Source organism: Gossypium hirsutum, chromosome A12 (genome assembly GCF_007990345.1).
Source record: "Gossypium hirsutum isolate 1008001.06 chromosome A12, Gossypium_hirsutum_v2.1, whole genome shotgun sequence".
Taxonomy (NCBI): domain Eukaryota; kingdom Viridiplantae; phylum Streptophyta; class Magnoliopsida; order Malvales; family Malvaceae; genus Gossypium; species Gossypium hirsutum.
Genome location: NC_053435.1, coordinates 105,136,353 through 105,151,041, shown reverse-complemented (window position 1 = coordinate 105,151,041; position 14,689 = coordinate 105,136,353). Strand labels below are relative to the sequence as shown.

The 14,689-nt window shown below is 34.7% G+C and overlaps 2 protein-coding genes across 3 annotated transcripts; one reads left to right on the top strand and one right to left on the bottom strand.

Annotated features, from left to right (window-relative positions):
* Positions 1-371: 371 nt before the first annotated feature.
* On the top strand, positions 372-7,687 carry LOC107948078 (endoglucanase). The gene is made up of 8 exons (XM_041083570.1): positions 372-786; positions 901-1,314; positions 1,387-1,464; positions 1,546-1,698; positions 1,766-1,874; positions 1,967-1,991; positions 7,003-7,144; positions 7,222-7,687. Exons 1-8 carry the CDS (start codon positions 538-540, stop codon positions 7,606-7,608), a joined length of 1,557 nt encoding a protein of 518 aa, XP_040939504.1. The 5' UTR covers positions 372-537; the 3' UTR covers positions 7,609-7,687.
* Positions 7,688-8,748: 1,061 nt separating this feature from the next.
* LOC107949383 (WRKY transcription factor 22-like) lies at positions 8,749-10,132 on the bottom strand. 2 transcript variants are annotated; one of them, XM_041082344.1, is made up of 3 exons: positions 9,617-10,132; positions 9,429-9,545; positions 8,749-9,339 (listed from the first exon to the last, which is right to left on the bottom strand). In XM_041082344.1, the coding sequence occupies exons 1-3, from the start codon at positions 9,967-9,969 to the stop codon at positions 8,892-8,894; spliced, it is 918 nt and encodes a 305-aa protein (XP_040938278.1). In that variant the 5' UTR covers positions 9,970-10,132; the 3' UTR covers positions 8,749-8,891.
* Positions 10,133-14,689: the final 4,557 nt, after the last annotated feature.

Here is a 14,689-nt window from a genome sequence, read left to right as displayed (position 1 = left end):
ATAAGGTTAAGATTGATTTGGGCTTTTGGTAGATGATTGGCTATTTGGACGTTCAAAAACTGAACATGGGCCACAAGTTGATCGTAGTGATCTTCCTGTAGTATCATCAGTCATATGTTTATTAATAGCCAAACCACTAACATAGACGTATACATGAGCGAAGCCGTATGAGAACAATCATTATATTTAGGCCCATAACTAAAAGGTTCAATGAACCATTGAAATTTATGGTTTTCTCGTATGAAAAAAATCACACGAAAGAAGATACATGACGTGAAGGAGTGGGTGAAACCATATCTCATTGTGCTCTCACTCACATTATTAGTACAGTGTTGTGACTCAACTCTTACTGACTTTGCAACACATTCTTAATTCATTCACTTCACGCCATCTCCATTCTTCCCATGTCATCAACGCTTGTTTGATTTTTGTTAAATAACCAGCTACAGCATCAGTTGTGGTGAAAAAAGGTCTATAAATTACCAGCATGGCCAACCATTAAAGACCATGCAGGTTAGTTAATGCAAATTGTAAGGCATGAAAAAAATGGGGTGTGGTGAAATAGTATGGGGTCTGGTCTTGTGCTGCAACTTATCCATGGCATTGGCTAGTAGTAGTCACAATGAACTAGCCTTGGAGGATGTGGAACATTTGTCTTATGATTATAAGGATGCACTAGGCAAAGCAATCATGTTTTTTGAAGGACAACGTTCGGGGAAGTTGCCGGCTAACCATAGACTGAAATGGAGGGGAGACTCTGCACTCACTGATGGCAAACCTGATAATGTATGTATGGCTACCAAATTACTTGGTACTTTGATGATGATGATGATGATGATAAAATTGAGCTTCGGAAAATAGTAGACTAATTTTGAAGCTTGGATTTGGTTTTGTGTGCAGGTCAATCTGGTGGGAGGTTACTATGATGCTGGGGATAATGTGAAGTTCGGATGGCCAATGGCGTTTACAGTGACATTGTTGAGTTGGGCAGCCGTTGAGTACCGGCATGAAATCTCTTCGGCCCATCAGCTTAGCCACCTCCGGGCTGCTATCCGTTGGGGCACTGATTTTATATTGCGAGCCCATACTTCACCCACCACACTTTATACTCAGGTTGGGGATGGAAACGCTGATCACCGGTGCTGGGAGCGTCCTGAAGACATGGACACCCCTCGAACGCTCTATAAAATCACTTCCGATTCACCAGGCACCGAAGCCTCGGCTGAGGCTTCCGCCGCTCTTTCAGCTGCTTCATTAGTCTTCAAACGAGTTGATTCCAATTACTCTACAAAGCTGTTAAGCAAATCCAAATCAGTAAGTAGCTCGTTTAAATTTGTTTCTTCATGCCTTTTATGCATATCAATCTCAATCATATTGGCTGCACAGTTATTCAAATTCGCAGACAAGTATAGGGGATCATACAAAGACTCTTGCCCTTTCTACTGCTCTTTCTCAGGATATCAGGTAAATCATAAACCTTTAGCAATGTTGATAACCATATAATCATTTGAGCTTTGCATCTGATTTATATATATATATATATAGGACGAGTTATTATGGTCTGCAGCTTGGCTATACAAGGCAAGTAGAGATGAAAAATACTTAAACTATGTTTTGAGCAACCAAGGATGGAGTCAAGCAGTATCAGAGTTTAGTTGGGACAACAAATTTGCTGGAGCTCAAGCATTACTAGCAAAGGTAAAATCATATGACCCTTCTTTATAAGTAACAAATTAAAAGAAAGGTATTAACAGTTCTTGTTCAGGAATTCTATGGTGGGAAGAAGGATTTGTCTAAATATAAGACTGATGTTGAATCATTTATATGTGCACTAATGCCAGGGAGCAGCTCTTTCCAGATTCAAACAACTGCTGGTACATACATACACCTCTTAAAATCACTAATGAATAACTTAGATTTCTAAATGATCCTCACTAAGCTAATAAATTTTCTGGTTTGTTTTCAGGTGGCCTTTGTTGGAAACGTGATGGGCCGAAAATTTACTTTTTATTACACACTCAATATATTACAATACGAAGATTACAAATATTTTCTCAATGACTAGATAGTCTAGCTGCTGCTAGATTTTAACTCACTCAAGGTTTGCTAACCTTCTCACTCTCACTCACTTTGCTTCTCTTATTTCTTTTTTCTTCTCATTTTTCTTCATTATAACACAAGTTCAAGCCTCTATTTATAGGCTGATAAAGTGACAACAAATGTGGCTATTAATCCACTTAATTTCCAGCCACAAAACATCTCAATAATGGAGCACTTTGTATGGCTAAAATTTCAGCACTTTGCATGGCACAAAATTGCTCCACGTCTCATGCTTCTAGATTATGCTTGGAGTGGGTTTGATTTCTAACACTCCCCCTCAAACCCAACTTTCATACCGAGCTTCTCTTTGAATTTGTTGAATGTCTCCACTTTCAACGGCTTTGTGAAAATATCTGCCAGTTGATCTTCTGTCCTGCAATGGACCAACTCCACGTTTTTGTTTTCCACTTGCTCTCGGATAAACTGATACTTCGTATCGATGTGCTTGCTTCGGCTGTGCGACACCGGATTCTTGGCAAGTGATATAGCGGATTTGTTGTCAACGTAGATGGTAATTGGACCTTCATTTGAAACACCTATTTCTCCCAAAATATTCTTCAACCACATTGCTTGGCATGTACAAGTTGCTGCGGCCATATACTCTGCTTCACATGTTGAGAGAGCAATTGTTTGTTGCTTCTTTGACGACCATGAAAAAACTGCGGAACTGATGTGGAATGCATATCCGGAAGTGCTTTTCCGATCATCCAAGTCTCCCCCATAATCGCTATCTGAGTAGCCAACTAATTTTGAATCTTGTGAGTGGGTATAGAATAAACCATGGTTCATCGTACCTTTGATATATCTCAAAATTCTTTTTGCGGCAATTAAGTGGTCTTGCTTCGGCTTCTCCATGAATCTGCTCACCAATCCTACTGCATATGTAATATCTGGTCGTGTGATTGTCAAATACCTTAAACTTCCAACGAGACTTTTAAACAACGTCGGATTTATCGACTCCCTTGTCGAATCAACACTTAGCTTCATCCCTGGATCAGCTGGCGTGACTACTGGCTTGCAATCCTTCATTTTGAACTTGTTCAAAATCTGCTCCGCATACTTCTTTTGAGAGACAAAAATTCCATCTTGCATTTGTTTCACCTCGACTCCAAGAAAGTATGACATCTCACCGATATCTGTCATTTCAAATTCTTTAGTCATAGCTTTCTTGAAATCATCAGACATACCTGGATTGTTTCCGGTGAAGATCATGTCATCCATATATAGGCATACGATCATGATATCTCCATATCCATTCTTCTTTGTGTACAGGGTGTGCTCGTGCGGGTTTTTGATGAATCCATTTCTTCGGAAGTACTCGTCGATCCTTGTGTTCCATGCTCTTGGGGCTTGCTTCAATCCATACAAAGCTTTCTTCAATCGGTAGACTTTGTCCTCCTTTCCTTGTATGCTATATCCAGGTGGTTGTTCTATGTAGACTTCCTCCTCCAAGTAGCCATTCAGGAATGCAGACTTGACGTCCATCTGATAGATTTTCCATTTGTATTGTGCTGCGACCGCTATGAGAAGCCTAATTGTGTCTATTCTTGCGACTGGAGCAAATATTTCATCATAGTCCACTCCTTGTCTTTGCTTGTAGCCTTTGGCGACTAGTCTTGCCTTGTATTTCTCTACTTTTCCTTCTTTGTTGGTCTTCGTCTTGTACACCCACTTGACACCAATCGGGCTATGTCCTTCTGGCAGACTTGTTAGCTCCCACGTGTCATTCCTTCTTATTGCAGCAATCTCCTCGTCCATGGCCTTCTTCCATTTATTGTCTTCAATTGCTTCTTCGTATGTCACTGGATCACATTCTGTCATTAGACAGAATAGTGAATAATCGAACTGCGTCTCTACAGGTTCCGTAGAATTGTAGATGTCGTTGAGACTCCGTGTTCTTGTGGGTGCTTTATCTGAGCTGCTGCTTCCGCTGCTGCTGGTTGGTGACGAAGGGGCTGTTGTACCAGGACTTTGATCATCGCCTTGTTCTTCTTGGTTGATGACATCATTGTCGTCTTCGTTGAAAAATAATCCTTCCACTTTCTTTTCTTCTTCACTCCATCTCCAGTAATCCGCTTCATCGAACTCGACATCTCTTGAGATAATCAATTTCTTAGTAAGAGGATTATAAAGTCTGTAGGCCTTACTTCTTTTGTCATAGCCTATAAAGATACACTTCTCTCCTCTATCGTCAAGCTTTTTCCTCTGTTGCTCAGGAACGTGTGCATATGCAATGCATCCAAAAATTTTGAGGTGTCCAGCTCTTGGCTTGTGACCGCTCCATGCTTCTTCTGGTGTCTTGTGTCTTACACTTTTTGTTGGACATTGATTCAACAGATAAACTGCGCATTCAACGGCTTCAGCCCAGAAAGTTCTCGGAAGGTGTTTACCTTTTATCATGCTTCTTGCCATATCCAGAATTGTCCGATTCTTCCTTTCTGCAACTCCGTTTTGTTGTGGAGTGCGTCTGGCTGTTAACTGATGAATGATTCCATGATCCTTGCAGAAACTTTCATAAAGCTTTGCAGTATACTCGCCTCCTCTATCGGATCTGAGTATCTTCAAATATCGACCACTCTGTTTTTCCACCATTGCTTTGAACTCCTTGAATTTTTCTAGGGCTTCCGATTTTGCTTTGAGAAAATAAACCCAACATTTTCTGCTATAATCATCAATAAAAGTTAGGTAGTACCTGTTTCCACCGAGTGATTCAATGTCGTACGGACCAGATATGTCGGTGTGTACAATTTCCAATGGTCTTCTAGCTCTTCGAGATTTTCCTACTTCAAATTTCTGCCTATGCTGCTTTCCTTTGACACAGGCTTCACACAGTTGATCTGGATGATTAATACTTGGTAATCCATTCACCATATTTGTCTTCGACAACAGCTTCAAGCCAGAAAATCCGAGATGTCCGTACCTTAAGTGCCACAACCATGATTCATTCTTCAGATCCGTCTTCATGCATTTTACTTCTCCAGACTCGATGTCGAGGGTGAAAAGATGATTTCGCGTCATATCAACTCGAACAACTAATTCTCCACTTTTGTTCCTGATGGCGAGTGAGCGGTCTTTCATATGAACTTCATATCCTTTTTCTAGGAGTTGACCAAGACTGATCAGGTTGCTCTTCAAAGCTGGTACGTAGTAAACGTCTGAGATGTACTTCTTCTCTCCATTCCTTTGTGTTATAACAACCTTGCCCTTTCCTTTGATTTCTGCATGTGAGTTGTCTCCAAAAGTTATTTGTCCATGAACTGTTTCATCTAATTCTGTGAACAGCTCCTTTCTTCCACACATGTGGTTGCTTGCACCGTTGTCGAGATACCACACACTTCTCTTGCGATCTTCATTTTCTCCGTAAGTGAGAAAGACACTTGATTCCACTTTTTCGTTGCCTTCTGCTGCGACTGCTACATGGTTTCTTTCATCCACTTTGTGTGTTGATCTGCACTCGTAACTGAAATGTCCATACTTGTTACAGTTGTAGCATTGTACCTGAGATTTATTTTCTTGAAATCTGCCTCGGCCACGACCTCTAGATCCACGTCCACGGTTGGATGTTTGATAATCTTTATTTTCTTGATATCTCCCATATGATTGATTTCCACGTCCTCGTGATCCTCTTCCTCCTCTGTTTCCACCACGGTAGCCTCCACGGTATCCTCTGCGGTTTCCTCTTCCTTGGTTAAAGTTATTACTTGTTTCTCCGTCGTCGACGGACAACTTGCTATGCAAGGCTTGATCAAGATTTTCACTATCTTCATTTAGCTTCATCTTTTGCTCATGGGCTTGCAGAGAACCCACAAGTTCTTCGAGCGACATCTTTGACAAATCTTGTGATTCTTCGATGGCAACGACTACGTACTCGAATTTGCGTGTGAGTGACCGTAGAATTTTCTCCATCACTCTTACCTCGTCAAGAGTTTCTCCATTTCGTTTCATTTCATTTACCACCGATTTTACACGATTGGCATAGTCATCGATATTCTCGGAGCTCTTCATTTTTAACATTTCAAATTCAGCTCTAAGTGACTGAAGGCGTACCTTTTTAGCTTTTTCTACACCTTGAAATGATTTTTGCAAAATCTCCCATGCATTCTTCGCGTTCTTCACATCTGATATTTTCTCGAAGGTTGATTCATCCATACCTTGAAAGATACTATTCAAGGCCTTTTGATCCTTCTTTCGTGCTTCTCGTAACGCCTTCTTAGCGTCATTTGATAAAGCTGCTTCTGTAGCGGCATCTCCGGGCTCGATGTATCCTTTTTCAACGATCTCCCAACAATCTTGCGAACCGAGCAAAGCCTTCATTCGAATGCTCCAATTTCCATAATTTGTCTTCGTCAATTGTGGAACTTGTAGCTGAATTACGTCGCCCATATCGACTTGTTAGATGAACACCAAAGGTACTCCGAACTGGACACGAACCGGACACGAACCGAACTCCGAACCAAGCTCCGAACCGTAGCTCTGATACCACTTGTTGGAAACGTGATGGGCCGAAAATTTACTTTTTATTACACACTCAATATATTACAATACGAAGATTACAAATATTTTCTCAATGACTAGATAGTCTAGCTGCTGCTAGATTTTAACTCACTCAAGGTTTGCTAACCTTCTCACTCTCACTCACTTTGCTTCTCTTATTTCTTTTTTCTTCTCATTTTTCTTCATTACAACACAAGTTCAAGCCTCTATTTATAGGCTGATAAAGTGACAACAAATGTGGCTATTAATCCACTTAATTTCCAGCCACAAAACATCTCAATAATGGAGCACTTTGTATGGCTAAAATTTCAGCACTTTGCATGGCACAAAATTGCTCCACGTCTCATGCTTCTAGATTATGCTTGGAGTGGGTTTGATTTCTAACAGCCTTTTGTATATAAGAGATAGGTCTAATTTGCAATACGTTACAAGATCTTGCATGGTGCTATCTGTCTACTCCAAAACCTTAATGACATCTAATATTGATGGCATCCAATGTGGCTCTGCACATTTCTCAGCCTCCCAAATCAAATCTTTCGTAAAATCACAGGTATATATAAATATATACTGATATTGATATAAAAAACCAAGAATAAGGTTTTCATTTATATACTGATATTATTGCAGGCGAATTACATATTGGGGAACAACCCCATGAAAATGTCATACATGGTGGGGTTTGGGAGTAGATATCCCATGCAGCTTCACCATAGAGGCTCATCCATCCCTTCTATCCACAATCACCCGAGCAGGGTGGGGTGTAACGATGGCTACTCGAGTTATTACTCTTCGAACAACCCGAATCCAAATCAACATGTCGGAGCAATCGTGGGAGGTCCTGATTCAAGTGACCATTTCAATGATCAGAGATCGGGTTACTCGCATTCCGAACCCACAACTTATATTAATGCAGCTTTTGTAGGTGCAGTGGCTGCTTTGCTTGATGGAACCAAACAGGAGCCTCTGCAACTGCTGCAGATTAATACAACCATAAATATGGTCGACTACATGTAATTTACCAGAGTTGCATCAGGCAACCGAAACCCATGAATTTCCTATACTCATCGAATCAATTAAGTAATTTAAACTTTAAGGGAATATCTATACTCATCTAGATAGTAGTAAATTTTCAGGGTTCCAACCTTTGAGCAAAGAAACCCTTTTATTTTTAAAATAATTGCAGAATTTATTGCTTATTTAAGAAATATTTATATATTAAATTATGACACATCCGTGTCAAATATATATTTATAAAAAATAGAATTATGTATCAAATATCTTTATAAAAAATTAGTGAAAATAATAAATTAAGCTTTGAGTGAGATGTTAAAAGTATAAATATTGACAACTATAAAAGTTTAGGTTCAAATTTTATTTTGTGTATTCAATTAGGTGCTTAGTATAATATTTTGTAAAATAAACTACTTTTCACATTACTCAACAATCTTGTTGACTTTTAATGCTAACTCAATTAAGTGCTTAATATATAATTAGAAATACTATCACACGCGTATGCATGTAGAAATTATATATTTAAAATACAAATGTGTATTTAAAAATAACATATATATAATAAATAACAAAACATATATTTTAAAACTAATTAATAATAACACATTAAATACGTATGATAATAAAATAAAAAAATTAAAAAATCTTTGAATAATATAACTTATTTTAAATACGGAAAGATATAACCAAATTAGTACTAAATTGATCCATCACATTAGCTCAAACAACGGTTAAATAATATATAGAGAGAGAGAGAGAGATAATATACATCTTGCAGTTTTGACTAGTAGAAACCTAATCTTAAGCAACAAGTTTAAAGAGTGTAAGCAAGCTTAGTTAGCCAAAGGAAATGCAAGTTGGGATATATTGACAATAAAATACAAATTAATCATTTGAAAGAAGTGGTCAATTCTGACTTTCTTGACTTTAAACATTTATTATATACAAATGAACTGTCATTTATACTTTGCTACCTCCTTTGATCTTTTTGTCAACATTGCTCCATCTTAACAAAGAAGCCGATATTACCCCAAAATTAACAATGAATAACAGGCCAGTCCTCCTTTGATTAAATTTTAATTGTTTATTAATAAATTTTTTATATAATTTTTTAATGAATTTTGGTTATTTATCTTAAATAAATTAGAAAAAAAATTATGATATATTCAACTCCTTGTAACAAATGAATTACAGAAACTGAAACTGCAAAAGAGACACTCTTCAGCTGGTACAAGTGTGCAATTTGGTTGTTATTACATGGCTGGCTTATTATGCCTGCTCTAAAACTAATTCAGCAAACCACCAGTTAAGGTTGCAGATTCGTTCATGAACCATAATTCGTGAGACAAATCTGGAAACTGGTCTACAAATAAATCCCCAAAACCCTCAAAGCTTTCAACTAATTCGTCGCTCAACATTACGTCCGGCGTTAGAATCTTTCCCCCCTCCATTGTTATGCTCTCTTGTTTCACCGACTCATCTTTAATGACCGCCGGAGAAAGAACCGTTGATTCTGCAACCTCATGGGGTTCATTTTTATAGGCAAGGTTTTTAGGCTTAGCCACTGTTAATGATTTGTTGCGAGTGCTTCCCGCAAGCGAGTTCCGTCGAGTCGGGTGGCCATGGTTGTGCTCGGCTGTGTAGGTTATAATAAAGACTCGAGGATCCGAGCAGCTACGCTCTACTTGCTTCCTTGCTAAACATCCTTTTGAGCTACTGCACCTGTAATAGCTCCTGTGTTTTTTTCCATTCAAAAATACTCAATGACCCCTTCAAATATATATATATATATATCAAAACAAAGATGATAAATGAATATTTACCTTGGATATGGTGATCCTTTGATGGGTTTCTGCCCATATTTTCGCCATGACCATATATCCGATTGAAGACCAGCATCACCTGTTACATGCTTCACCAATCTATGTTGCTGTTTCTTCCTGCTGAAACATGTGAAGTTATAAACATGTAAAACTTTTTGTAATTAATAACCATGAATTTAATTACAAACCTGGATCTTTTAGGCTTAGTCGAATCCTTGTTTGTACCAGAAACAACAAGTGGCTGCTGTTTTTGGCACTCTGGTTCCTCCGCGTGATCTTCAAGAACTGGTATTGTATATGGGTTCAACTCAGGACAGAAAGGCTTGTAAAGTTCCTCCATTAACTCATCTAAAACATTAGGGTTTGGTTCAAAAACTTTTGGGAAACTCATGAGATGATCTTCATCTCCATGTTGAAAACTCAAAGGACCAAAACTGAATTCTGGGTTTTCCATATAAGAGATAAAAGCATCATTGTTGCTGCAAGTTTCACCAGTTACCGCTTGCCAATCCCAGTGCTCCATGTTGAAGTTACTCGTCATAAAAAATCGATTAATTATAATAATAATAAAAGAGAAGAAAGGGTGGCGCTGACTTTGAGATGTGTGTCAGAGAATTGTGAGACGAAGGAGATGGATGTATGAGAGGAAATTTTTAAAAAGTAAGGGCATTGTTTATATATTGGAAACAAAAGAGAAATGATTTATTTAATTTTGTTACTTGAATTGAAATTAAGCAGCAATTTGTGCGAATCTGGTTTTTGCTGCTTCTCAACCACCAAGTTGACGTTTTGAAAAGTCAAAAGGATTACTTTTAGCTTTTGGAAATACGTTTAATCGTCCCTCCATGGACGTTGTCGGTGAGAAAGGAATTTTTAGGTCACCCTTTTGTTTCTTTTAAATAAAATTTCATCCTTCTAAATATTGGTGTAATAGACATTATTGTACGGATTAATAACGAGTTCTAAATACAAATTATAAAATAAGCATTTAAAATTATTATTTTTTAATAATTTCATTATGGATTATGATAATATTTATTTTCTTTTTACACAATACAAATAATTGTATGAATAAGCTTCGTCATATTGCTAACTGCCAAAGCAGTAATCAAGGAATACATATCTAATAAGTAACCATTTGGAGATTATGCATGTATCATATAAATGCATCCAGTCATTTTCTTCTAGAGCAACTTCACGAACTTATGAATTATGTAATACTATAAGATGATTGGAAATTAATTTATATTATTAGGCATGCAGAAATATTATTATTTGAAATGGAGCTGCAATTTTTCCAGAAATTTCTCCAAAAGCAAAGCAAACATGCAATATCTAAACATGGAAAACTTAGGGTGAGTTTGGATGGGCGGTGCGTTTACCTGCGGTTAGTGTAAAATCAGCGGTAGCGGTGAGATTAAATACTGTAGCGATACTGTAGCGTGAGACAAAAAGTAAGTTAAACGCACCGCACCGCACCCAATCGCCCATCCAAACCCACCCTTAGAATTTTAAAAAATAAAAACAGGCTGAGAGATTCGAAACAAGCAATAAAGTATGGGTAAAATCATAGACCCCATATGGCCAAATTGCATATATAGGCTATAGGGGCATTGTTAGGGTTGCTTCCCCAATCTCATATGCAAATGAAACCATTGGCAATTTTTAAAAAAAATTTTAAAGCATAACATTCCCTTCTTTACGGAGGATCTGTATGATGATCAGATCTGAAATGGATCATAACGTTGGCGAACAAACTATGGATTATTATTATTATTATTATTATTATTATTACTATTATATGATCAGTTGCTATCTACGTTTCTGCAACTTGCCAACTGAATATTACAAGGTCTGTTAAATGTTATTACTCCAATTTCAGCCTGCAAAAAGATTATGTATACACATAGGGGTTATGGGTCTAATTGGCTATGAACCCAGAAGCACATACGATCAACTGATCAAGGCATAACCTGTGTTTATTATGATATTTTTATAAGAAGAAACTTATTGGCTGGGAAATATGAGTTTCATATTTTTTATAAATGAATATCCCTTACTGTTTTTTTTCCATATTTCTTTTAAATTTTATGTTATTATTTATTTATTTATTAGTATTTATAATAGAATTTAATGGTTAGATTATAATGCTGTATTCTCAGCCTTTATGCCATACAAAATTATAAAATATATCAATATAAAATAAAATAAAATAAAGCTATTATGTTATAAAATTGGAAAACAGACTCAAGCCTTTACCACTAATCAACCGCAATTCTTATATGTGTTTATTTAATTTTTTTAAATTATTTTTCAAATCTAATATTTATACTCTTTAACAAAATGAGTACTTTTTATTCGAAAAAATAAAAATAAACACCATTGAAAAGCCACTAATTAACTTGCGAGAATATCAACAAGTTTTAATTGTAAAGGTAAGACATATTTCATTCCCAATAAAAGGAGATAGATTTGAATTTTAGAAATAATATTATTAGAAAAAGCTACCATGAACTCTAAACTTAGAACGTAAAATAGAAGTAAAAGTATCATTTATTTTCATTGCTAAAAATTAGTCCTTGATTGTTAACATGAGCTACATGTGACACCTCACGTGTAACTATTTGATTATTCCATAAATCACGTCACTAATTAATTATAGAACTAAATGAAAATTCTAACATAAAAGATTAATTTGCTCTTTGATATAAAGTATAAAAATTAGTTTATTTATTTTTTTAATAAAAAATATAAAATCCAATTAAACTCTTAATGTAAATATCTCTTTGTAACAAGTTGACCCTCCACCATTTTCCCAGTTATCCATAGAAACGTTAGAAAAAAAATATGGATAAAGAAGTGGGGAAAGTAAGTTGTTATGGTCATTGGTGGATTGATGTATGTCCCACGCGGAAAGGAGGAGGAAAATTCTTGCAATTGGGAAAAAACTCAAAACTGAACACATACGATAAGCGAAAACTTTGGCCAAATAAAAGGATATGATTGATTCTCCAAGTCTTGTTCAACATTTCCTGCTGCCTATTTAACATTATTCTCCTTCTTCTAATCATGCTTTCATTGTAACAAAATAACACGTAATATCAACTCATGATTATAGATTAAAACCCAAAATTGATGTAATTAAAGCAACCCAACACATTAACAAATAATATCTAAACCTTAAAATTAGCTTCTCACCACTTAAAACTATATAGCAAGTAAATATTGATATTGTTAGTTTTATCAAGCTTTTACTAAATCTAATCATATCAAATCATCTGTCTAGGATTAAAAGTTAGTTCAGAAAATAAGAGGCTTTGAGTTAAAATATAAGTCTGAAAAATAGACTTTGACAAAAAATAAGACTCGTTTTCTAAATAGGCCGGGCTTCGATAGGATTTTTTTTGTTCGAGTTCAATTTGACCTTAATCTAACTGTTTTGTTGCAATTTCATAGTTGTTTTATTGTCATTTTGTTGTTGTTTTGCTTCCATTTCGCTATTATATTGCTACTCTTTTGTTGTCATTGTTATATAACTCTTGTTTTATGGTTAATTTTGCTACTATTTTAGAGGCATTTGCTTGTTAAGTTATAACCATCTTAGTATTATTTAAGTATAAAAAGTTTGTTTTTAGTGTATTTTTAATTTTTTTGAGAAACATTTATTTTAATGTTTTTAGTGTATTTGATGTATTATATTTTTTAAATTTATTTTTATATAAAAAATAACCTAAAAAAAGAATTTAATACGAGTAGATAAGGTCAGACTTGTGTTTAGCATTTTTTATCTGAATTAGATTTGGACAAGATTTATACACATTTTTTAAATCAAATCTAAATTTTAAAGATAAATCTAAAATTTTAGATCAACTCAAATCCAAACTTAACCAGATCGTGATGAATTCTCGATGGCCCATCCAGGAGAATAAAAATGATCCAACTCCTCGAGTGAGGTATATGCAAGTATTTTTCGCTATTCCATCATTTTTTTTTCTTTTCCCAGTATCTTAGCTGGTCTACACATTTTCATCTATGAGTTGTCCTTGAGATTTCTTTTAATTTCTTATTGACTTAAATAACGAAGTGTATCAAAAAATGCTAACTCTTAATACCTTATAATTAGCTCAAACCAACCTTCAAAGCCCAACTCCATCTCCAAAGGGCCCAACATATACGATATGTTTTGAAATAAAAAAAAATATTTAATATACACTTACAATCACTTTAAAAATTGAAATAAAAAATAATAATACTCTTCCAAAAAAATAAAATCTTTTCAACGTAAGCGAAATATTTTATTTTTATTTACTAAAAATAAGTCATATTAATGGTTAAGTATTATTATCAATGGAAATTAGTTTATTGTTAATTTATATACTAAAACATGAAGAAAATAGTAGTGCCTCTATCAAAGGTAGGATTATTGTCTAATCTTTTAAAGGTTTAACCGACAAATTGGTTCCCGAATTATATTATTTTTCTATTTTGATACTTAAATTTTTTTATCACAAATAATACCTAGACTATTGTTTTTTTTTTTAAAAAAAATTAGTATCTCTATTACACTAACACCGAGTCTATTTAGAAAAAATTAACACACAAATTAATACCTAAATTATGTTATTTTTCTTATTTTGGTACCTAAATATTCTTTGATTACAAGTACTTCAATTATTTTTTTCCAAGTTAAATATATATGTTATTAACAAATTGTGGAACCATTAATTATATATTTTTTTAAAAAAAGATAACCACTAAAAATTTACCTTGTGGAAAAAAAGTACTATTTTCTCTTTAGGCTTAAATATTCATTTAATATTTGAATTTGAACAATTTTTAAGTGTAATATTTTTTTAGGGATAAATTTTAAAATTATATATGTACTTTGATTTAATGTACAATTATACATGAACTTTAATTTGGTGCAATTATACACGTAGAACTCTAATTGTGTTCAAATGTATACTTGAAACTTTAATTTTGATTTAATTATACACATTTAAAGAAATATATATAAATTTACTTTTATATTAGATAAATATAATTATTTATGTATACAATATATAAACATAAAATAATGTTATATCAATAATTGTGTTAATAATTTACAAGAATTGGACCAAATCAAAATTTCATATATAAATTTGTACAAAATCAACATTCATATATACAATTGCTCATTAAACTATAGCCCATGTATAGTTTTGATATTTATCTTCTTCTTTTTTTATCTTTAAACCATAGTCCATCTTCAAAATCAA

Excerpts from the sequence above, each read along its gene's own strand:
- LOC107948078 (XM_041083570.1), top strand. The coding sequence starts at position 538 with ATGAAAAAAATGGGGTGTGGTGAAATAGTATGGGGTCTGGTCTTGTGC. Across the intron at positions 787-900 it reads CTGATGGCAAACCTGATAAT|GTCAATCTGGTGGGAGGTTA; the intron begins GTATGTATGGCT and ends TTTTGTGTGCAG. Across the intron at positions 7,145-7,221 it reads AATCTTTCGTAAAATCACAG|GCGAATTACATATTGGGGAA; the intron begins GTATATATAAAT and ends ATATTATTGCAG.
- LOC107949383 (XM_041082344.1), bottom strand. The coding sequence starts at position 9,969 with ATGACGAGTAACTTCAACATGGAGCACTGGGATTGGCAAGCGGTAACT. Across the intron at positions 9,546-9,616 it reads ACTAAGCCTAAAAGATCCAG|GAAGAAACAGCAACATAGAT; the intron begins GTTTGTAATTAA and ends ATGTTTCAGCAG. Across the intron at positions 9,340-9,428 it reads AAAGGATCACCATATCCAAG|GAGCTATTACAGGTGCAGTA; the intron begins GTAAATATTCAT and ends AAAAAAACACAG.